The following is a 23025-nucleotide window of genomic DNA, read 5'->3' on the forward strand; positions in this document are numbered from 1 at the left end:
GTAGATGAAATACCCGCATATTTGCAGACTTAAATGTTCAGGAAACCACGAGTTCTGAGTTCACATTCAAGACAAATGTCATCCCTAGAACATAACTGCCATGGTTCAAGCTCCACAACGTGTTCTTAGGAACTTACTTACAGCCTTTCTGCCCCTGACACCTGTAGAATGTCCACCTCAAACTCCATAAGTATCTTTACCACGCACTGGTCTTTAAAGGGCAGTGTCCCTATATAAAAGTATTATATAGAAATGACACTTTTTAGCAGCATTCTGAGATATAATTGTTTCACTTTGCACTTGAGAAGACCCAGAAGCCCAATTCATGCATGTGTGTGTGCAGAGAAGAAGCAGGAAGAAAAAGAAAGATGCTACATGGAGGTACTCACAGCGTGAGTACTGTGAGCATTCAGTGCACAGTGAATGATCACTGTGGACAGGCACTAAAAAATTTGCAATTAACCAATAACTGGCTGACCTGGCATTTCACAGACCAATTGTGTTCATCTCTGTCTGTTCCTCTAAATCCCTGTAGTCACCCATAGGCTGCATTGGGGTTGCCAAGGCTCAGCAGGATGATGCAGGTGTCACCACATGGAGTCGTGGCTCGTGGGTGTATCTTACAGATGAAACATCTCTGGAGTGGAGCATGAGGGGCAGACTTGCACACCTTGTATAAGGGACTGTGTTGTGTCACTAGAAAGAACTTCACTGTTTATCTTTTGACAGAGAGAGTGAAATTATTGGAAAATCGAGTCTTGATCTCCACAGCAGTGTGGGTTTGAGTGTGTTTTGACTGGAAATCAAAGACAGCTAATCAGGCATCCTTTTAATAGTGATTAAATATGATGTTTTTGAAAGATCTTGCCTGGCATTTGCAGAGTTCTGAATCTGATTACTTGGACGGCCACGCTCGTTTAAGTTCAGCTGCCTGTATTCAAATTATCACAGCAGTGGGAAGTTAACTTATTCAGAGATGATGCTGGGGTTAATTGTATTGGCACAGTCCCCTTTGCATGGCTTGGCTTTCAGTAATTTGAGATGTGTTTGGTACTGTGAAAGCAGATATCTCATTATACATGTAAAGGCTGTTGCTATGTGTGAAAAAGATTCTCCTGGTTTTATTAGAAATTGGAATAGCGTGAACTCCAATGATAACACAGAGGAGGAAAAGCTTCATGTTTTCTTTTGCACTTTCTAAGTGCCTAAAAGAAAATATTGCTGTAGATAAAGAAAAAAAAAGAAGATAACATTTATACCATTCACTACACGGCTTTACAGCCCATGGTATGGGTTCAACATCAAGTATGTGAAGAGACAAATTAAAAAAGGCAGACTATTAAAAGTATGAGGAAATTATTGTTCAAACATTTATGTAATATAAACGATTTTTCATCAAAGTATGTAAATGCATAACAGTTGGGCAGAAGCTCTGTGTCTTCATAACACATATTCTTGGGTCTGCAAGTTATCCTCTGGGCATCATCTCTCAGCAATACAAGCTATCCTGTATGAGTATTTTTGAGGTGAGGTCAGTGATTGTTTTTTTTGTTTGTTTGTCCATTTTTCTGTCCATGCCCTGCCAGCAGAATGTCTCCCAGGGAAGTATGGGTCTGGCTGCACCTTGGACTGCTCATGCCAGCACAATGGCACCTGTGACAGGTTCACAGGGTGCTGCCAGTGCCCCCAGGGCTACTACGGGCACTCCTGCGAGCACAGTAAGTGGGGCCCCCGGGGTAATTGTGGTGGGAGGTGGGGCTTCAGAGTAATCAAGAAACACCCTGCTGGTTCAGTTAAAATTTTTGGGGTGTCCCAGATCACCTGGCTGCCTCCAGGTCCTGCGTGTCTCTGATGCTGGGTGGCACAAGTTTGAAAGCATGTGGCATTATTAGAGTTAAGGGTAACTTTTGATGGCTCCCGGGGAACGTGGCTGAGAATACAAAGGATTTTAATGGGGTGTATGATTTCCTTCATGGACCTTCCTCAATTTAATTTTTCAGGGTGCCCCCTTGGATTTTATGGGCTGGGCTGTCTTCACCCCTGTGCCTGTAAAAATGGAGCGAGCTGTGATGCAGTGACAGGACAGTGCATTTGTCCTTTGGGGTATCACGGTGTCCACTGTGAAAAAGGTACTGGTACCCCTCTGATGTGAGAGAAAAAAGCAAACAAAAAACCAGAGCCAAAACAGACCTCAAAAAGCCTCATGTAATTACTCAAATATTTGTTTGTTAAGAGCAACTTCTTCCATATTTTCCTTGTGAATATCCTGAAACACTGAAATTGGGACAGATTTCCTGTTATACAGCTGGGTGTTCTTATTCCCTTGGAAATTAACTAATCTGGTTCCGATTAATATAGTGAAAGTCCTGGTCTCCATGATGTCTTGGAGCAATGAGTTCCACATGTCATTTATTAAAAATAAGTCCCTTTTACTGATTCTAAATTTGCTTCTAAAGCTCCAAATAAGATTATTAAATAGGTGCATGTCAGACCTGTTGAGTGTTATGGAATAGTCTTCTAGAGAGTTCTAATTAAAAATGAAAATAAGTGCCAGTTACATTTCTGAGACAGATTTACAGATACCTTTGATAGGTTAGATTAGACAAACCCGACATAAGGGGAGCTCATACAAATATTATGCGTATTCCACTACATTCAATTCTTCATTAAAGCTGGCATTTACACTGGCTTCAGCAGAGAGTTTATGAGCTTTCCTCTGAGACATCCTGGGAAAACTCCTCTGGCTTTAATGTACATCTTGCCATTGAAATGTGCATGTAAAAAGTTCTCTTGGTATCAGCCTGTGACAGGGGTTGGTTTGGTGAGAGGTGCCAGCATCGGTGTGACTGCGGAGATTCTCCTTGTGATCCAGAGACTGGGAAGTGCCTTTGCCCACCTGGGAAGACTGGAGACAAATGTGACCTTGGTAAGGATAATGTTTTTGAGGGCTGGACTGTGAATAGTTAAACCACTATGACCTGTTGGTTTAAGAACTGTAGAAGGACTTTTGCCGGTGTTCAAAATCACATTGTTTGTAGCAAATTGCTCTTATGGGTTATCAACACCTTTATCAGCAGGGCTGTACCTCGTGATTTAAGCAATATTTAAATTGATACACTGATAGGAAAACTTTTTGTGGGTCAGCTGTAAAATGTCATTTGCGTGGAGTTCTGGAAAACATGGACTGGGGAAGAATAGACCAAGAAATGTTGCAAAGGTGGTGGGGAGGACTCCAGAGGATGCAGATAGACACCAAGAGCCCCAATTTCTGTGTGTTTTTTCACACCGAAATTTGTGACCCTTTTCAGACCAATGAAAAAGTATGTCCAACTCAGGATTTGCTTTCCCTGGAAGTAGGGGAGAATCCCTATGGATGAGGGTAGTGGTGCTGCAGCAGCTGTGCCTTGTTCAAGGCCAGGTTGGATGGGGCTTGGAGCAACCTGGTTTAGTGGCAGGGGGCTGGGACTGGAACCAGATGAGCTTTAAGATCCTTTCCAACCTAAACCTTTTGGTGATTCTATGATTATGATAGAATAGATTTAGGATAATACAGGAGTAAAAGGAATTGCAGTGGTTTAATTGAGTGTAAGAGATTTGTGATCCAGATGCTGTGGCAAAGAAGATAAAAGGAGTGAACATCCATGTGCTACTATGGAGCTTCACACCAGGAACCATAATCCTCCAGAGCCCCTGAAACACTGGGGGAATATTATTTCTTCTTTTGTCCTAGGATAGGGCAGGAAACAGCTTTGAACAGGCAATTAATAACAAAAAGTAATTGCTGGAAGCTTAAGCACTAATGCAACCTGCAAAAATAAAGTGGAAAATTATTTGATTCCATCTGAGCACTGTCCTGTGGTCAGAGAAAGAAGCCACCCAGTCTGCAGTGCTGCTCCAATGGGGAATATCAGCCACCCTTGTGACCACACAGCACTGGGCATCCATAGGCCTTTCCAAGGAAATTTTAGGCAGAAGTGGAACGCAAGGGGGAAGCTCAGCACCAAAAATGGGAACTGAGGTTTTGCTTCTTGCAAACTCTGCGAGTCACTTTTATTTTTCTCCAATCAGCTAGGGTAGCCCCCATCCATGAAAAGCTGTTATGGGGTAGGTTTTATTTGCATTTTTATTTTCAATTAGGCGCAGTTCATCTGTGATATAACTGTGAGCAGCTGTGACTGTGCTGCAGCCATAAAGATAAAAGGCCTGATTTTAATTTGAACTCTGGTAAAGCACCCATTAAACAGGCAAAATGTTAATTAAAAAAAAAAAAAAAAGAGAGAGAGAGAATATAACAGACTTTTATGGGCGTTCTTTTTTTGTAGTAAATTAACATTGCAGACTTTCAAACAGATGTCTTAAATACACATTGTTATTAACATGAAAATGTGGTATTACATAAATTAAAATCAGGTCCAGAGGTGTTTGAGGAGACCTTTTCTCATAACATTTCCTAATTGAAAAGGCCAAGCTCGGAGCGCACGGGGCAAGTTCTCCCACGTGCTGAGGCTGCAGCTGATGGGGGTCTCAGCAGAGCTTTATTTACCCCAGGGTGCTCATGGGAGAAAGCAAATGCCCTGGGTTTTCCAGTGAGGTGAGAGAGAGAGGGCTATTGTTTGCAGAATGCTTCACACCCTGCCCTGTGACCTGCTGCTCACTTTCCCTTCACACCTGTACCTCTGTTGCATAAAAAATTGCAGTGAGGATTTACCAGGTATGGTGTGAAACATATTTGTATTTGGAAGTGTGGGTTTTTTGTGAGTTTAATTTGCCAGGAGGCAGCAGAATTGTACAATTTGGAGCAAGACATAAGAGTGTATATAAAATGAATTAATTTTCAATTACACATTCTGTGAGTGAAGGCTCTTGGCCGGCACCCACCGACAGCCAAGCCGTGCAGGAAGGAGAAGGGCAGGAGATAGTGTGGATCCAGGATGCTGACAGTAACTTTCCTGAGCAGATCCCAAGATGTTTTCTCTTGGGCTGTCAACCCCTGTTTTTACACCAGTAATGATTTCCATTCTGGGAACTTCTTCGGGACAGCTGGGCTGCAGTTTGGGCAGACCATGTGGCAGACGAAACTTGAAGGCTGCAGTGCTTTCCAAAATGTCATGTTTTAATGTTAACAGATGTAGGTGTCTAAGCAGCTTCCTGATCCCAGAGAACAGGGAGACTGCTAGGAAGTGTTCCACGTCTTCCAAAGACTTCTGTCCTTCCAGAATGCAGGTCAGACCGGTATGGCCCCAACTGCTCCCTGCGGTGCCAATGTGCCAGCAAATCCCAGTGCAATCCATACAACGGGAGCTGCGCCTGCCCAGCCACGTGGATGGGGCCAACCTGCAGAGAAGGTAACACAGGCTGGGAGTGTGCAGCCTTTTTTAGTAGAAGAAACCATTTGTTGAACGTGGTGGTGGTCAGTGTTTGGACAAGAGGATCAATTATTTAGATATCTCCTCTTAATGAGCTGTAGTATTGAGTGGAAGTTTCCTCTCAATTCCTCCTTTAGTTTAGGAAACACATTGGGAACCTCCCACCTGAGATGTGTTTTGCCTGCTCTCTGCCTCTGTGAGGAGGACCGTGTAACTTCCCCTACCTTCTTTTCAAGGCTACCATTTATTGAATTATTTAAGTGTAAATTGTATAATCTATATACTCTTTCGGTATTATGTTATATAGACCTGAAACCGTGTTTCTACTTAATTCTCTAGGTGGCCCTGCAAAGCTTCCTTTTTATGAAGAACAAACTCAAGAAAAAGGGAGTATTTTTCCAAGAGCTCTACAACAGTAACATTTGGACTAATAAATGAACTGTTTTATATGCACAGACGGTATTTGAATTTGGATATGAAAACAGTTATTCAATTCAGCTTGAATTGTACTGAAGTATTCACACTTCTTATGGAAGACTACAGAGGCCATTTAGTAGTTGGATCCTTTTAAAAAGCTGAATCTGTTTCATGTACTTATTTCTAGCCTCTTGCCCCTCCATTAATCTACTCTGGACATTCTTTCTGATATTAATATAATTCATCACTTGAAAGCTTGGACATGTTTTTAATCAGACCAGCTCCAGAGAGTATCAGGATAAGCAGTGTGTAACACATCAATGTTCAGTGAGCCACGCCACGTATCAGGGACTTTCTAAACCCTCCTGACAACCAGCACCACCACGTTTAATGAGTGTTTCACAGATTATGAAGCTGGTACAGATCCACTGCAAAATCACACTGCACAGAAACTAGTGGGATTCACCAAACTGATTCCTCTTTGAATGACATTGTGTGTTCTAGAGAAACATGCAGTCTAATTTTAAACTTGCAGCTGAAGAAGAGTCCACCACAGTCCCCAAGAAGTTCTTAATTAATTTAAGAACATCTACTGCTGTTCTAGTGTGGACTGACTGATTGGAAGGTCTCCATCTGTATCTTGCTTATGTCTGAATCCATCTTCCAAAGAGCGTGGTGTCATCTGTCAGACTCTCCTGGCTTTCTGCGTTCTCACATCGTGTCAGATGAGTTTCAGTGGTTTGTCAAGTCAAACTGGGCAGCAGATCTCCTCAAACAGTACCTGCTAACGCAGAAGAGGTTTTATCTTGGATGGAGAAAGCAGACAGTGAACAACGATAGATGTTTAAAGATAATCTCTGTGGGGTTTATGATTTTACTGCACAATTTTTTTTTAATGAACTCAGCTTAAAACAGTCCTGATACCATTCGACAGCTGCTGTTGGTCACTTCATGGAACAAAGACATTTTGGTGCTATTTTGTCTCTTTAGACAGGTTGTTCTTTGATACAGGACTATGTTGTTATAAAGAACTTATGTTCTATATTTTAATACCCTGAGTTAACCAGACTGAAAGATTTCAGAGTGCCTCTTTATACCTCTTTAGGTTAGAAGTTACAAAGCTATGCAGTAACCACTCAAGTCTGACTCTTTCAAAAGTGCACTTAGGAAAGGGCATCAGGACCATGGGCTCAGTATGGAAAATGGGCAGTATGGAAATATGGGGAGTCCCAGGTCTTGTGTTCACACTCCATCCACCCACAATAACGAGCAGCAAGAGCAGATTTTTGTCTTAGGAGAGACGAAATTACAATAATTGATGGTAATTTGTGATTTTTAAGACCTTTGTTGTTGTGGTTGCGTAAGTGGTGAGTTGGTGAAGTAGGATCCAGTTGGTTGGATGAGTAGGTGAAGTAACAATTTTACCCCACAGTTCTTCTCAGGTCTTAAACACATCTGCAATCATTAACTATCCAGGACAAAGCAAGTGGCACTTGCTCACTGGGGAGTTTAATTCAAACTGTGATCTCCTGGAAGCAATACTGGTTTGGAAGGTATTTTTTCAAGCTTTGTGGAAGTCTTATTGTTGTTATTCATCACTTCATAGCTATTGAAAGTAAAGATATTTGTGAATGTGTCAAAATTAATTAACCAACTGTGCTTTCAGCCAAAATATCAGTGTGATTGATGCTGATCCCTTGTCATTTCTGCTGTAGAGCTCTGTAAACGTTGATGGAAAGTTCATTCAGTGTAAATGTGACAAAATTCTTGTTCCAAAACTAGTCAGAAGCGTATGACTTTCAGTAGGGCTGTGGCATTTTAAATGTTCTTTTGGAGATGTGAAGGCCTGGGTCTGATCCTACAATTATGTGCATTTGGGGCAGTTTCACTGTACTGGAACTGATAAGGTAAATGAGACAATGAGATATAATCTAAGCAACTACTGGAAAAGAATAATTCAAGTTGAGCAGTTGACATATTTTGTTCTTAACTATGTATTTACTGCAGAGCCAAACTACAACAGTAGTGCAAATATCTCATTGTGCTCAAGATTTTGTGTAGGATCATCGAGAGAGTAAAGTTGTAGGAGACCTCTGGAGGTCCAGGGTTCCTTTCAAAGCCTGGTCGCCTTCAGAGTTAAATGGGGTTGCTCAGAGATTCACCCAGCTGAGTTCTGAATATCTCCAAGGATGGAGATCCCACCACCACTGTCCTAGTGAAGATTTCATGCCTTTTTTTTTTTATTATTTTTCCTGTTTTCCAAACAGAATTTCCTAAGTTTCAGGTTTGGTCCACTGCTTCTCATCCTTTCAGTGTGGATCTCCAAGAAGTGTTTGTCTTCATCTCCTCTACAGCCCCCATGGGGTAGTTGACTAAGCAGTGGTACCTTCTCTTCTGAAGGCTGAGCAGACCCTGTTCTCCTCAACCCAACTGCACAGCCCCTCTTACCTTGGTGACCCTCCACTGGCCCCATTCCAGGACATCTGATATTCCAGTTCAGGGACAGATGCCCAGAGATTGGTGTGGTTACTCAGCAGCTGATGCATAAAACCCTGACAGTGCTGTCAAACAGCAAAATATATCAAATGTACTGTTTTTCTCTTTTTTTTTTTTTTTTTTTACTGATACATGATTCGAGCAGCTAATCCAAGGGGACACTTTTCTCAAGCCATATTATTTACACCTGTGTACACTTGTTTACATTTTCCACAGTACCTTGATAATAGAATTGTAAATATGTAGTATAAGGAAATAAAAGTTTTTTGTATCAAGTGTTTTTAAAGAATGTCACAATTTTAGGTACATGATGAAACACATATTTTAGGAGACAAATACTGAGCCTGTGCCAATGAATTTAGAGGACCAAGTAGATCTGCTTGGGAAATATTTCAGCAAACCTTTTTTTAAATCAAAAACTGCCAATTCATACAAAGCCATTCATATGCAATAGTCTTTTTTATTCATTCCTCCTTCAAAATACTTCTTAGCTTCTTTGTGATATTGCCTTGGAGAAAGAAGTTCCCCTCAGTGCCATCAAACAGATCATTCTGATTTGGGGCTCAGTATGATTTTTTGTTCCAAAAGAAAGTACAGTCATTTAAAGGTAAAAATCAGAATTAAAGATTTAAAAAATACTAAGACATGAATTTTGATTGGGGTAGTTTGGAATGTCTTGTCTTGGTTCTCTATTTCTGAAGTTTTCACTTTTTTCACAAGGCAGAAAAAACGTTTACGGATTTTTGTTTTCTAGAAGAGCCACAACTTCACATTATTAACTATTAATTAAGGAAGTTTACTTATGATGTCATTATTATGTTTTGGTTCTGCCCCTTACTACAGATTAACCCATTTACCTAATTCTTTACCTACAAAGTAGACTTTGTTAGACAGCATGGACTTTTTTAATGAAAAATCTACTAAATCACCTCATCCACAGATTAATTTTATGGCAAGTGATTGTAGCTACTACTAAATTAATATAACTCTGCTTATTTGCTTCATCAGGTTCCAGTGAAAGAGTGTCAGGGTGATACTGTCCTGACCATAGCACTGGGGCTTGTGGAAAATGAAAGTGAAAACTTCAGTGAAAATGGAGTTTATAGTTAAACTGATGTCCACCTTCCACTTTGTGAAGGCCTTTCTTGGCTCCCAGGTTCCCAGGAGGCTGAAGTTAATTACACTTTCTTGAAGAGAGTGCTCTGTGAATTCCTCTGCAACACACTTGCATGTGCAGATAACTCCTTTCAGAAAGACATTGGAATTATTTCAGCCATGCAGTTTCTGTGCCAAATCCCCCTCTCTTACCTTGTGTATTCCAGATAACTTCAGCTGGAGTGGAAATAAGTTGAGTGTAACTCAGTGGGTCCAGCAGAATCTTGCTCAATGAGAATTTATGAAACCAGAACAACATGTTTCAAGTTAGACTTCACTAACACTATTCTCATAGGAAAACAATCAGAATTTTAAAAATTCCCCGCTTCCCCTGCCAAAAATTATTATTCCACTTTTATCCTTTTTATGTTGAAGAACCATAGCTATTAAAGTTTGCCCAGATTCTTTGCCAACCATATTATTTTGATTGGCTGCAGATTTCTGTTTGTGTAAGTAATAACCAGCATAGTGTCAGGAGTTGCCAACGGGACAAACATGGAAATAATACCTTTATGTCCTTCCCAGAAAAGGCAAAGACACATTTTGGAGCCCTCGTGGCTTCATACTGTAGATCAAACAGTGACTCTGTTAGAATTTAAGTTCTTATCAGAGCAAAGTAAGCTTAAGAATAATCTTTGAGAGAACTGATGGACCAAGAAATCTCCATCGTCACATCCTTGTGTTAATTTTGCTATGTTTAGGCTAGAAGCCTTCTCACTTCCCAGTTCCAAAAGGACTTCTCCTGCAGGTTGACCTGTGGCTGACTGAGCAGCTCCATGCATGAGCTGCAACTGTGCCCAGTAATTCTTTTGCAGGGTAAAAGCTTTAAATTCTGACACTGTATAAAGCAATTTCCAGCAGTAAACACCAAATCTCAGACTTGTAGAGCATAAATTGTTCATTCTGTTCTTTTTATTGCTTTTAATAAGCACTTACATAGCAATATATTATGTCTTTGTGAATTTGTAACCCCTCTTCAAGGAATATGTGGGATGTATCTCACATCTGTGCTGTACTTTCTGTTGTAGACATATCATGGTGAAAGGATGCTGATTTCTTTTATATAAACATGTCATTAAAACTTGTTCTTGTTTTTTCCTTATTGATAGTCTCGAAGCAGCAGGTTTATGTTGTGGATGAAACTTTATTCTGTTGAACCAATACCCTTGGGCACATGACGTGACTCTTGGTGGTCCTGTGCAGGGCCAGGAGCTGGACCCAGTGATCCTGGTGTGTCCCTTCCAGCTCAGCATATTCTGTGATTCTGTAATTCCTTTTCAGAGGAAACAGACTGAAATCACACCTGCTTTTAGTATTTTGTATAGAATAAAAAATGGCCTGTGCACAAATGGATTTATATATGATCCCTGACCAGAGCAACCTGGCCAGTGACTGAGACTGATAAGTAGAGGTTTCTGGCACTCAGACCCCAGAGTATCAGAAATATTCAAAACACAGCATAAATCTTGCTGGAAGAGGATGGTTATGAAGTGTAACAATTCTGGAAGACTTGGGCATGAAGCACCTTGAAGGCATTTGAAACCACACACCTGTGGGCTTCCACCAGCCTGCTTGGACACTTCCCAGAGCCTGATACTGCTGAACAGATAGCCTGGTTCACCTTCAGGGTATTGTCTTCTCACATTGGCAGGAGCTAAAGGAGCACATGTGCCTGTTTAATGCCAAATAATGCGGTAAGTGTGTGCTGGTTAATTGGAAGTAGCATGCTAAATTGAATTCAAAATGTGTAACAAAGGGGGGACAGTATATCAAGCTGTCAGAGCAAAAGTGGACAGCTATGGCTTGGTAGCTTCTGGGACAGCAGCTCTGCAGGCTTGGAATCCTTTTTAAATTTTTGGGCAAATGTTTTAAATTGAGCTTTGTAATACTGCTGGGTTCTGTCTTACATGATTTGCTTCACTTTTCCTACAGTTTTCAACAAGGAATAGAATAATTAAGTTCATTTGGTTTGTCATCTTTTTAACATATGTTCTAAAAATAATCCTATAAGCCTTGCAACTTATTCAGTAATTTCTTTATTAGAAGCAGTATTTCAACTATTCAAATAAGTTGTTGATGTTATTGCACTAACCTTTCAGATTGCTATTAAGAGCTGATCAAAAAGTAGGCATGGAATATTTAACCATAATATTCTCAACATATGCAGAGTTAGCACTGTCTCTGCAGCACTTAAATGTTCATAAATCATAGATCACTGAATGATTTGGGTTAGAAGGGAACTTAAAGTTCATCTTGTTCCACCCCTTGCCATGAGCAGGAACACCTTCCACTAGACCAGGTTGTTCAGAGCTCCATCCAACCTGGCATTGGGCACTTCCAGGGATGGGGCAGCCACAGCTTCTCTGGGCAACCTGGCCAGGGCCTCACCACCCTCACAGGGAAGAAATTTTTCCCAACCTCTAAGATATATGGCAGCAGAGTAAGAGTGACCTTGTGACTGTATCCAGGGAGTAATGCTCCATGGGATGGTCCCTCAGCATCTTCAGAAGCTGTTATAGCAATCTGCAGCCAGCACTTCTTATCTCTTATTTTAGTCAGCACTAGAAGTTCACAGGGTGCTAATAGAATATTCTGTATGCACACAATAAAAACAGCTATCCAAAGCCCATGAATGATTTAAAAATGACTTAAAAGTGCTGTATGATAAGGCATTGCTTTGTTGATTCCTTCAAGCATGGTAGTTAAAAAAAATACAGCTCAGTTGTGTTGTTTTATATATGAATAAAGATGTCAGCAACTAGTCATCTAACTGTCCGTGCCATTTGGCAGTATCTAGCTTCCTTTTCAGTAATAGCCCAATAAATCTTTATCTTTTAGTAAGCTGATGACAGCAAAACATCTTGAGAAGCTGCATGTGGTGTAGATATTATAGTTAATGTATAAATGGTTCATGCCATCATCTACTGGGTGTTTTTTCCCATCCAGATGTAGTATCTTGGTTTGAGGCATGTGCTTGCTTCTCCCTCTAGTGATTCCAAGAGCCTAATGATAATTAAGCTAATTAATTAGTTTAAGGTCTGTGATTTCTTGGTGTAAGAGATTGGAGAGTTAGCCTTGCTGCTCCTCAGAGGTTGAATCATGGCTAATTAATTAGTATATTGATACCTACTGGCATCAGTCATAGACCATGGTCCATCTGAGCAAAGGCTACACAAAGGTATCAAGGTGATGATCCTGCCCTGAAACCACCACGTTGGTCCCCAACAACTGAGTTTCTGTACTTTGAATCCATGTTTTCTTTCTACCTACAAGTCCTTCTTGGTTCATCCAGAAACGTGAAGGAAACCTCTTGTGAAATCCGAGGGTTGTCTCATCTCTGTCTCCTACTTTGGAGGTGGCCATGGAGATTTCCCAGTGTAGGAGCAGCATTGTTAACTGAATGTATGTTGGTCAGTTAAATAGAGCCACGTTTGGGGTGGAAATGCTCCGTGTTCCCATTGATTCTGTCCTGTTTTTCCAGTTCTCATTAACAAGGAACTTGCCTGTCATTTCTTTGTTATAAGTCTTGGAGCACCATAAATTACTTACAAAGTGACTTAATGAAAATTCTCTAATTTTCTCAGCTGGAGGCTTTTTTTAACCAGAAATGCAGTTTTAAATGATTTATTTATCCTGTAAGACCCACATTAGGATTCCTTGCTGTACGCCACCAGCAAAGAGTAGGATCAGTGCAAGCAGAGGCTGTGGGGTAATTCCTGCATTTCCAGTTGCTTTTTTCTCTTTTCTCTGACATTTCTGCTGTGGTAGCTGTTGTGGATCTCGGCCTTGCACTACCAGGCACAGGGGAGGCTGCTCTTAATTATTTCTTTAACCTTAAGTACAAAACAGCAAGCATAATAGCATTGCATTAAATATGGTCTGTATTCCCGGGTAAGGAGAGATGGGAATGCTGCAGGAACAGCCTCACAAGGACCACTCTGGCCAGGGCATTGCTCTGCTCCAGCCTCTCCTGGAACCCTTCACCCTCTCAAAAGTAAGAGGTTTGAACAGACAGCTTGAAGGACTATTAGAACTGCTCACGGTCATATTTAGCCTGTTAAAATATTTTACAAGAACTAGTGAATTTGATCAGAAAATAGTTATTTTTGGCTGCCAACGTGGCAAAACCACTTAAAATACAAACTCAAGAAGGTGTTGAAAGGAGTTGGTTTGCCAACACAGCTATTGTTGTAGCTAAGTCTCCCCTCTGATCCAACGGGAATCCTCTCCTCAAGTTTTATTACTTAAAAAGTTAAGGTGAATGTCAAGCACCTGGAAAATCTTTACATCTTTGAAAAGAGCATTGATGGGGGTTGGTATGCTTTGGTTTCTTGTTGCAAACCTTTTTGCTGTGGAGTGTTAGCTGGAGATTTCCTGCCCTTGGGCAGCTTCGCAGATTAATTTGGTAGTTCAGTGTCACTGGTTGGATAATGTGAGATGTGACTTGGTGCATCAGTACTTTAAGTCCAGTTTTTTTACTCTATACTAAGTATAGCATCATGATGAATTTGCAGTGTATTTTCTCTTATTTCTGACTTCTAACTTAAAAAAAAAAAAAAAAAAAAAACAACACAAAAAAAACCCAAAACAAAACAGAACAAAAAAAAATCAAAAAACCAATGTTGACTTTTTGGGGGTTTTTTAGCTTTTTTTTGTCTAAATATGTAAAAAAGAAAAGTGCTGCTCCTAGGTGTGCAGCCCAACTACTACACGAGGTCCTCTAGAGAGCCAGGGCTGCCTCCCTTTAGAAAAATCCAAAAAGTTCTGTAAGGGCTTGGGACAGAATGATTTCACTACACATGGCAGCAGTAAAAATCCGTTTTAATGCATATCTCAGTGAGGGCTTGTGCAAGCAGAAAGCAGCCCCTGAACACTTGAGGAGCTGGAAAAGGGATGGATCCACAGCCCTTGTTATCTCGAGTACATAATCCGTGCTCCAGCGCCTGCTGCAGCCTCACGTAATAAGTGTGTTCCAAGTCATGGGAGACGTGAAAAGCATCATGGTCCATAAGTGAATGTATTATTTTGAGTAGGCATGAAGGAGGATGTTGGAAACTGGTTTTCTTCCTGCCTCTGCTGCCAGCAAAACAAAGCCCCACACAAGAGACTTTGAAGGTCCCTCTGGGAAAAATGCCATTACCAGCTCAACTGGGGTGTCTGGTCCAAATTGCCCTGAAGGAATCTCTGCCAGAAATACCTGTTAACAATAAGGACTTGTTAATGTTTCACAATTATTTTCCCAAGTATGTAATTGCTGCACCAGTCCCCAACACAAGAAACTTTGGCAAATATTAAATACGCGATAACTGTGGAAACCTGTGGTCTGTCTGGATCTGCCAAGACCAAGATACAGCTGCATCTGCAGGTCTGGTGAGGGCTCAGTGAGCTGAGCTTGCACTCAGCAGGGAGGGATTAATGGGATGTGTTGGGCACACACTTGGGATCTGTTCTGAAGCAGCACTAGGGAAGAGATGGTGGTCCATAATGAAAAATTAACTATGCCAGTGCCTTCTTATCATAGTATTGAAAATCTTGTTATTTCTTTGCCCAGCTTTGTGATCCTGTGATTTTTAATCTATCCTTTTTCAGCCCCAAGGCTGACTCACTATATAAGAGATGAAAAAAAGTCTCAGACTTGTGCTTTTTGTGCCATTCCCCTGACATGGGGCACACCTGACATCAGGTGGTGTCCTCCCCTGGTCTGTGTGTAATCAGGAAGAATAAAAACCTGGGGCTCTGTCAGTCCTGACTACAACTCTTCCAAAGAAAATCAACATGATTTTCATCTTTTGTGGAAGGAAGTTAAGCAACAAACTCCTTTATGGCTAGCACCTCCTAACTTTTTTGTTAGAGGGAACAAAGGAGAGCTGTGTTGGTGGTCAGTCAGGAGGGATTGCTGGTAAGTGCCCCATCCTTCTGAAGCTGTTGCTTCATCACTGGCTTCAGATCAGAGACAAACTCTTGATTTATCAGAGCTGTGATGTTCCTGCCTCAAGGTGTATTTACAGAGCTCTTCATCAACTTTCCCTTGTGAATGTTAAGGCTGACCAGGCTGTGTACCTTTACCACTGAAAAAAGGCCATGAGTGGTGGCTTCTCTGTCCGATATCAAGGCAACATTGAAGTTTATTTTGACAGTTTATCCTCCCCAAGTGAGGAAACTGCAGCACTAGCCTGTCACCTTCTATATTTCTGCCTCACTCTGCAGGATCTTAAATACAAGGCTGTGCCTTGATGGATGTCAAAAAGGGACACTGGCGTTTGAAGTGGTACTGAGAGCCTGTCTTCATTCTTGAGCCTTGATACACCTTTTCACCTTGTAAATTTAGATGCCTGCCTAAATCTCATCTGCTTGATACAGTTTATGTGCGAGCTACTTGACAACATACCTTCCCAATTAGTGACAGGCTGCTAAATGACATGAGTACTGTGCAATGGGTCACGTTTATGGTGCAGCACTGCTGGATTCTCATGTCTTGTGACATCCATTGCTTGCAAAAGGTATTCATGGACTGTGATGACACAGACTGACTCATTTTGCTTGGGTTTTCCAGAGGAATAGGTGGTTTCAAACCTGCTGAGAAACAGGGAGCTGGAGCTGGGGTCTCCTACACCCTGGTAAGAGCTCCAGTCACTGAGTGATTTGATAAGGAAAACACTCCCTGTGGCTATCTTCCCACAGGCTTATAAATATAGCTTGAAGGTTTGTTTATTTTTAACTGGAATGAACATATTGGTAATTTGCACTGTTTTTCAGCCTCCAAAAATGTCTGAGCGACTCAGTAGGTGGCACCCTTTCTATTCCTTTATTTTCCACCAAATGTCAAAAATAAGTTGGAGCTGGAGCTTGTGTGTGTGTGTGTGTGAAAGAAGTTTGGTAAAAATGTAAATGCATATTTGTCTCCTTAATTGAATATAGTATATTGTGAAATCATTACTGTCAGGGCACACTTGGGTTTATACAAACGCTTAAGTAAAGAAAATATATAAACCTAGATTGACTTGAACAATTTGAATCTGATAGTGGACATCTGTGTTCAATAATGTTACTTTGGTAAGCGGTGTTTAATATTTCATGTCAAAGCAAGCAGAGTAATAGAACGGGGTATTTTCAGAATTCTTAGATTGCTGAAGTTTATGGCATGGCATAATATATAATCTGTCCTTTGTCAAGCTCACCAGAAAGAGCCCTACTGCAGCTGAAGACGTAAAGTGCTCTAATATATATGTTTCTAGACCTCTCCCTGCTTGAGGAATTAATCTTGGAAGGTGCTGAGTGCCCTGAAGTGCCAGTGAAGTCAGTGGGATTTGAAGTCTCTCCCAACTCAGAGGACCAGGATCCTTACAGGGGCTAATTACCCTCCTCCAGTCCTGGCCAGGAAAGCCCTTCAGTGCTCCTTGACTTCTAGTGTGTGAGGAGTCCTCTTAAAACTGGCATTAGGAATGCTGCTGGGATAGTGTCCAGAGGACCAGCTCATTCCTCCATCTTCTGATAAAATAAGAGCTGCTCCCTAACCTCAGGAATTTAAAATTTGAAGGTGAAGAGCTGAAAAAAAGGGAGAAAGTTCCTTTCCCAGGGGCAGATCTGCCACTGAGGGCTGAGCCCAGGGTGCCCCAAAGCAGATCAGAATCACATCTGCTGGGTTTTGGGCAGTGTAGGAGGAAGGAAGGGGTACCCCTTCACTCCAAGTGAAGTCCATGCACAAGTACATCACCAGCTCGAGGACTTTGTTTGCCTTCAGAAAGTTCAAAGGAAGAGAAACATTTCTAAGTATCTTCCAACTCTCTTATTAACGAGCAATTACATTGATGTTCTTGGATGGATTTGCACAGAGTAATTCATCTACAAACAAATCTTTCTTTTGTATTTCTCCCCCTCCACCCCCAAAACCCCAGTCTTTTGTATTTCATTTTTAGGTGAAATTCTGTAGTGGAAGTGGCCAAAAGAAACAATCTTTCCCAAGCCTCATGCTGAATGTCTGTCTGGATAGTTTCATTTTAACTGCAGCTTGGGAAAAAAAAATGTAAACATGGTGTGAGTATCATTTTTAAGCTGAAACTGTTCTTCCCCCATGTTCAAATAGCATTATAAATGTTTGCTCAAAAGAGGCATATTTATTCATCTAGCCTCTGAGAGAACACTGTGTGCATAGGTAGTAATAAAAATGTATTAAGGACTGAGAGAGATTCCCCTGGTAAATGGCTTTTCTCTTGACCTCCTTTTAAGCATCTTAGCGGGGCTCTGCTGCTGCCTCTCTGAGGAAGTATGTTTGCACTGGGGAGGAAGAATTTTTTAAGTTGCAGAGTGTTACAAACAGTGAGCAAATAACTGTGGGGGTTTGAGGGTTTTTTCTATAATGCTGGAAAAAAATTCCTGTGAAAAAGGCATAGCATGCAGAGCAGTCACACACACTGAAAGTTGTTTCAAACATGCTACATAATTTCTTACCAGGAAGACGATCCATGTAGCTGTTATTCCCTAGTTTTTTTCTCACTAATTCCTCTAAAAATCATTTTTTTGGTGTGACTGTTCACCACTCCTGTGTCTGATAGTGAAATCTAGCTGTAAGAGGGTTGTTTAGGCTGGAGGAAAGGAATCTCAGGGGCACCTTCTTACTCTCTACAACTGTCTGACTGTAGGTTGTAGGTGGATGATCTTTTTTCCCAGGTAACAAGTGACAGGACAAGAGGAAACAGCCTCAAGTCGTGCCAGGGGAGGTTTGGGTTCATATTAGGAAAAGTTTCTTCACTGAGATGGTGGTCAGGCATTGGAAAAGGCTTCCCAGGGAAATGATGGAGTCACCGTCCCTGGAATTGTTCAAAAAACATGTAAATGTGGTGCTTAGGGACATGGTTAGTGGCAGACTTGGCAGTGATGGGTTTACAGTTGGACTTAGTGGTCTTAGAGGGCTTTTCCAACCTTAATAATTCCATGGTTCTGTGTATATTTAGATGTGGATCAGATACCCAACATCTGACCATGTGGCTTCTCTGGCACATGACATTATTGTCCCCTAATTACCAGCCCAAGTATTTGTATGTGCAAAAATGACTCCCAGTAACTCTTTTACATGAGACCATGGGATTGCTTTTCCATGAATTTGGTTCACTGAAATGTTTGTGGAAAGGAAATGGAAAACATGGGGGACTGTAGCAGAAAGAAATTCATCAGCCTGTATGAATAAGGGCAAGACTCGCCTGTTCTGCTCACCCAACTCTCTCTCCTATCCAATTAAATGTGCACTTGGCAGTCGTCAAACTGAATGATTCGACTCACCATAGAAGCTGGAGATGGAAAACACCTGCTCAGATCATCTTCTGTCCAGGGTAGAGCCATTTCCCTGCAGGACATAGGTCATCCCTAAATTCTGCAGCTGACACGCAATATACGGCCTCAACTGGCAACATCCTGTCCAGAGCTGCACTTCATAAATCAGGGTTAGGCCCAGTAAACTGGGAAGGAAGAGCAGTTACCAACAGCATATCTCCCCTCCCAATGGCTCTCTTACACTCCGAGGAATCAGTGGCATGTCAGAAATGATACTGTTACTCAAACACTAAATAGCATCCTGATAGAGCCGTATCTTGCCAAGCAAGAACATAAGCAAACACTCAGGTCTTCACTGGGGACTTGAGCAATCGCCCTCCGTGGCCAACATTCCTCCCAGCTGTTTATGTGTTCACCATAGGGTTGCTGCTGTTGTTATCAATAGCTGATGTTATTGCTGCTACAGCACTGTGTCGTTTTATCATTGCTGGGTGGGAGGATGAGTTAAACGATGAATCTGTGCATATTCGTCACGATGGGAGCCTCCAGATCGCCGTGTTTCTGTGGAAACCTGGCCCTGGTTTAGCTGAACTGGCCCCGTCGTGGGTGCTGAGCGCTCAGAAAAGGAAAAAAAGCTGGCGCTGAGCTCGACTTGGAAATCTGCTCCCAGATGTATGGGTGTTTGTTTATTTTCGCATTTAAGAGATCTAGAAAACTGCAGCAAGATGCGAAATAGCACGAGAAAAAAGTAGTCTTTGCAAGTTCTAATCCTCAGTGATTGGCATAAAGTGAATATGTATTCTTTCCATAAAGTTTTGGGTAAGATTAAATTACAAAAGGCATAAAAGGAAAGATTTAAAAAAAAGTGCCTGTCTTAGCCAAGATCATTTGTTTAGAATATATATAGTGCCAAAACAATACAAGTTGCACAATTTCACCACACATACCCATTTCTTAACCCATTCTGGTTTGATCAAACTCAACAGAAGTTGACGACTCCAGTAGCCTGTGATGGAGACTTTACACTGGGCTGTGGCAGCTGATCCTACTCCTGCTTATGGCCTGTTGACCTCGGTGCAGGTAATATGGGACAATGTAGGGTTGTTTCTGCCTTACCTGGTGAAGCAGTGAGTATTTCGAGTACAGGTTCCTTAGGGACTAATTAGAAATGGTGCACCCTGCCCTCTGTTAGACATGGGTTGGAAGCAAGTTCTGATGACAGGTTGCTGCTTCATTTTCTCAAAGAGCCCTATGTTATTGTGTGTGTCTTCCTGGGCTTTGAGGTGAAGTTTTTCAAAGCACTCTTGAGATACCTGTAACATGTGGTGACACTTTCAGATCTTCATCAAGCTGGAGAGTCCATGCTGTAATGTCACTGTCACGCTGCAGGGGCACTGGGGAAATGGCAGAAGCCTGGCTTACAGAGCAAGGATTAAATAATATTGTCCAAATTTTAACGAGGTTATCACAGCGGCCCTGGGAAAACTTCAGCCATGTGGTTCTCTGAAGACTTCGAGGTAATGTTAATTAAATGACTGCTGTGTTTTTACCTCCCATAAAAAACTTTGCCTCCTGTAAAAGCTTTTCAGCTTGACAATGCATGAGGCAGAAATCCTGCCCAGTGTCTGCTTTATGTTGCTCTTTGGGCTGTGCAAGCAACACAGCTCCAGTGCCAGCGTCCCAACCCAGCTGTGTTTGGCTGGAAGGGTCCCATTTGGTCACAGGTGAGAGAGTGGCCACAACCTTCTGGGTGACGAACATGCCAGGCGAGATGGGAAGGCATGAAAATGCTCAGATTGCTGTGAGTGAGAAGCAGCACAGCATCCCTGTTGCCTCTCTTGCTCTTGGCATTGCAACAATGCATAGTTTTCTGTTGTCTCTGGAACCACTCGGGCCTGTAATGAATGGAGTACCAGTGATTGGAAACGGTCCTTTTAAGGGGATGTTTCCATTAATTTGTTTTCCTCCTAAAACCTTGTAGTGCCTTTTTCATGTGTCGGCAGAAGGGCTGAAGCATCTCTTGATCTTGCAGACTGTGTGTCCGTGTGGACCAGTCCAGGCACTATGTGGAATTTTCAGCACAATATTCACTTGTTCTCCCAACTCTCAGTGTTTTGATTATTTCATTTCACTGGTGCTAGGAAGGGAAGGCATCCAAGGTCTACATTTTTAAAGGTGATCGCAGACAGTAATTCTGTCCACAAACATGGGACGTACAGCTGATTTTCAGAAAACCTGACGTCACCTTCTTCTCCATGACTCCAGGCAAAGTTATGGGAGTTTGATATCTCCAAAGAACTGAAAAAATAATGGCCACCCTCTAAAATATCTGTTGAATGTTTAGAGTTGGTTAGAACAGCTCAATTAAAACAAAATTTTAGAAAATCATTTGTCAACACCAAAGCCCTGTGGAGGATCAGATGAACTTAGAACGTCCCTTGAACTGTCTCCACTTCTTATTCTGGGATTTACCCAAATCCCAAGAATTTTGCTGTTTTAAAGAGCGCGGTGGTCAGGATAGCTCACATGTGTGAGAACTGGGATTACAACCTTCAGCTGAATGTGTCTGAGCAGAAGTTTGGTCTTGAATTTCCCACACCCAAAAGCCTAAATTCCAGGATATTAACAAGATAGAAACAGTTGTCAGGCATCTATCTTGTTCTCTTGGAGAGAAAAAGGCGAAAAAAAAAAAAAAGAGAAAGGGAGAAAAAAACCCCTTGGCTTCATCCCAGTGTGAAAACCTTTTCCCATCTTAATTTAGCTGAAAAAAGAGCCAAGACTAACAGCCAATCCTTAGTAACATAGGGACCCCATTCAGCAAACTGTTTAATCCCATACTTAAGTGTACCTATGGATATGGGTTATGTTCAAACTTGCATGTTTTGCTGGATTTGGATGGATTTAGATGGAAACTTGAAGATCTGGAACAGGTTACCCAGAAAAGCTGTGGCTGCCCCATCCCTGGAAGTGTCCAAGGCCAGGTTGGACAGGGCTTGGAGCAACTTGGTCTAGTGGAAGGTGTCCCTGCCCATGGCAGGGGGTTGGAAGGAGATGATCTTTAAAGGATCCCCTCAAAATCAAATCATTCCAGGATTCTATGATAAAAGAGGGATATCCTGAATCTGATTCACTTTTGCATCAATGCAGTAAAGAAGTCCCATGTTTCCATGACCCCAGACAAGCCATAGATGCATTTTGATGAGCTCAAACTGCGGGGTTGGCTGGGACCTTAAAAGGTCACTTAGCCAAGCTGCTGCACTGAGGCCAAGACCATCCCTGACATGTGTTTGCCTGTGCAGTTATTGCAAAGCTCTCCTCGAGGGACTCACTAACTTCACTCTTTTCATTTAGCGCTTCACAACCTCTGCAGTTGGGGAGTGTTGCCTCACGCCCAACCCACACCACCTCTGCTGCAAACCCCATGGGACACAGAATTGTTCATTGCCCTTTTCACAACCTCCCCGGAGCTGCGCCCCTCTCCCAGGCCTCTGTCCCATGCACCGCTCAGCTCCTGTGGATCACCCCCACAGCTACGCATCAAGTGACCCTGAGCTTCTTCCCTCAGGTCATTTTCTTAGGCTTTGTCAGACTGTGCTGAATGGAGGCTCTCTGAAAATCCTCCCCAAATGCCCCCAGGTCCAATGTGAGGAGGTGCTGGAGGACCTGTAAATCCCGGTGGCCACATGGGGTGACCCGTTATCTGTGGGTTCTCACGCTGCTACAATGGTATCATTGTTCATAAAAGAAATATGCTGGCATTCAGGCATGACTGTGCCCCACAGGATCATAGAGTGATTTAATATTTTAAACTATGAAACATGGCTTTTAACAGTTTCTGCAGGGTGCAAGGGGACTTACAGGATAGCACTGTATTAGTCACTACCATGGGCCACCTTCTGAATATTATAAACCTTAATTTACTTTTTTTATAATCTGAATGGACTTTTTAAGTATATCTAAGGGAATTGGAGTGAGGAGAAACATTGCTTAATTCAGCCATTGCATCCTTAAAGCCAGATTGGAAACATGGAAACCATATGTGAGCTTTTAGCTAATAAAATAAAATGCCAAAATGTGGCGGCTGAAGCTATTGCACCCAAAATATAATTGCACATATGCTCATTTACTCACTTATAATCAAAACATTAAAAATAAAAAAAAAAAAAAATCTTTGATACTCAGACTAGGTGTAACTGTTGGACTAAGTTATTTTACAAAATTATTTTACGTGGAAAGAATGTGCACGGGTTTTTCTAATGGCAATATGAAAAGCAAACTGTATAAATACAGCCACACACAGCACCAATTGATAATGTTTCACCTG

At 41.8% G+C, this 23025-nt stretch overlaps 1 protein-coding gene across 2 annotated transcripts in view; it reads left to right on the forward strand.

Annotated features, from left to right (window-relative positions):
- LOC135419443 (multiple epidermal growth factor-like domains protein 6) overlaps positions 1-10518 on the forward strand; it is a 192870-nt gene extending 182352 nt beyond the window's left edge. Inside the window, exons 34-38 of one of the 2 annotated variants that reach the window (XM_064665802.1) lie at positions 1590-1718; positions 2001-2129; positions 2801-2926; positions 5217-5345; positions 5706-10518. In XM_064665802.1, the coding sequence (XP_064521872.1) occupies positions 1590-1718; positions 2001-2129; positions 2801-2926; positions 5217-5345; positions 5706-5785 (593 nt within the window). In that variant the 3' untranslated portion in view covers positions 5786-10518. Of the gene's footprint in view, positions 1-1589; positions 1719-2000; positions 2130-2800; positions 2927-5216; positions 5346-5705 lie in introns of those variants that run through there. The other variant, XR_010432993.1, reaches the window with a different exon arrangement.
- The last annotated feature ends 12507 nt before the right edge of the window (positions 10519-23025 follow it).

Source organism: Pseudopipra pipra, chromosome 10 (assembly GCF_036250125.1).
Source record: "Pseudopipra pipra isolate bDixPip1 chromosome 10, bDixPip1.hap1, whole genome shotgun sequence".
Lineage (NCBI taxonomy): Eukaryota > Metazoa > Chordata > Aves > Passeriformes > Pipridae > Pseudopipra > Pseudopipra pipra.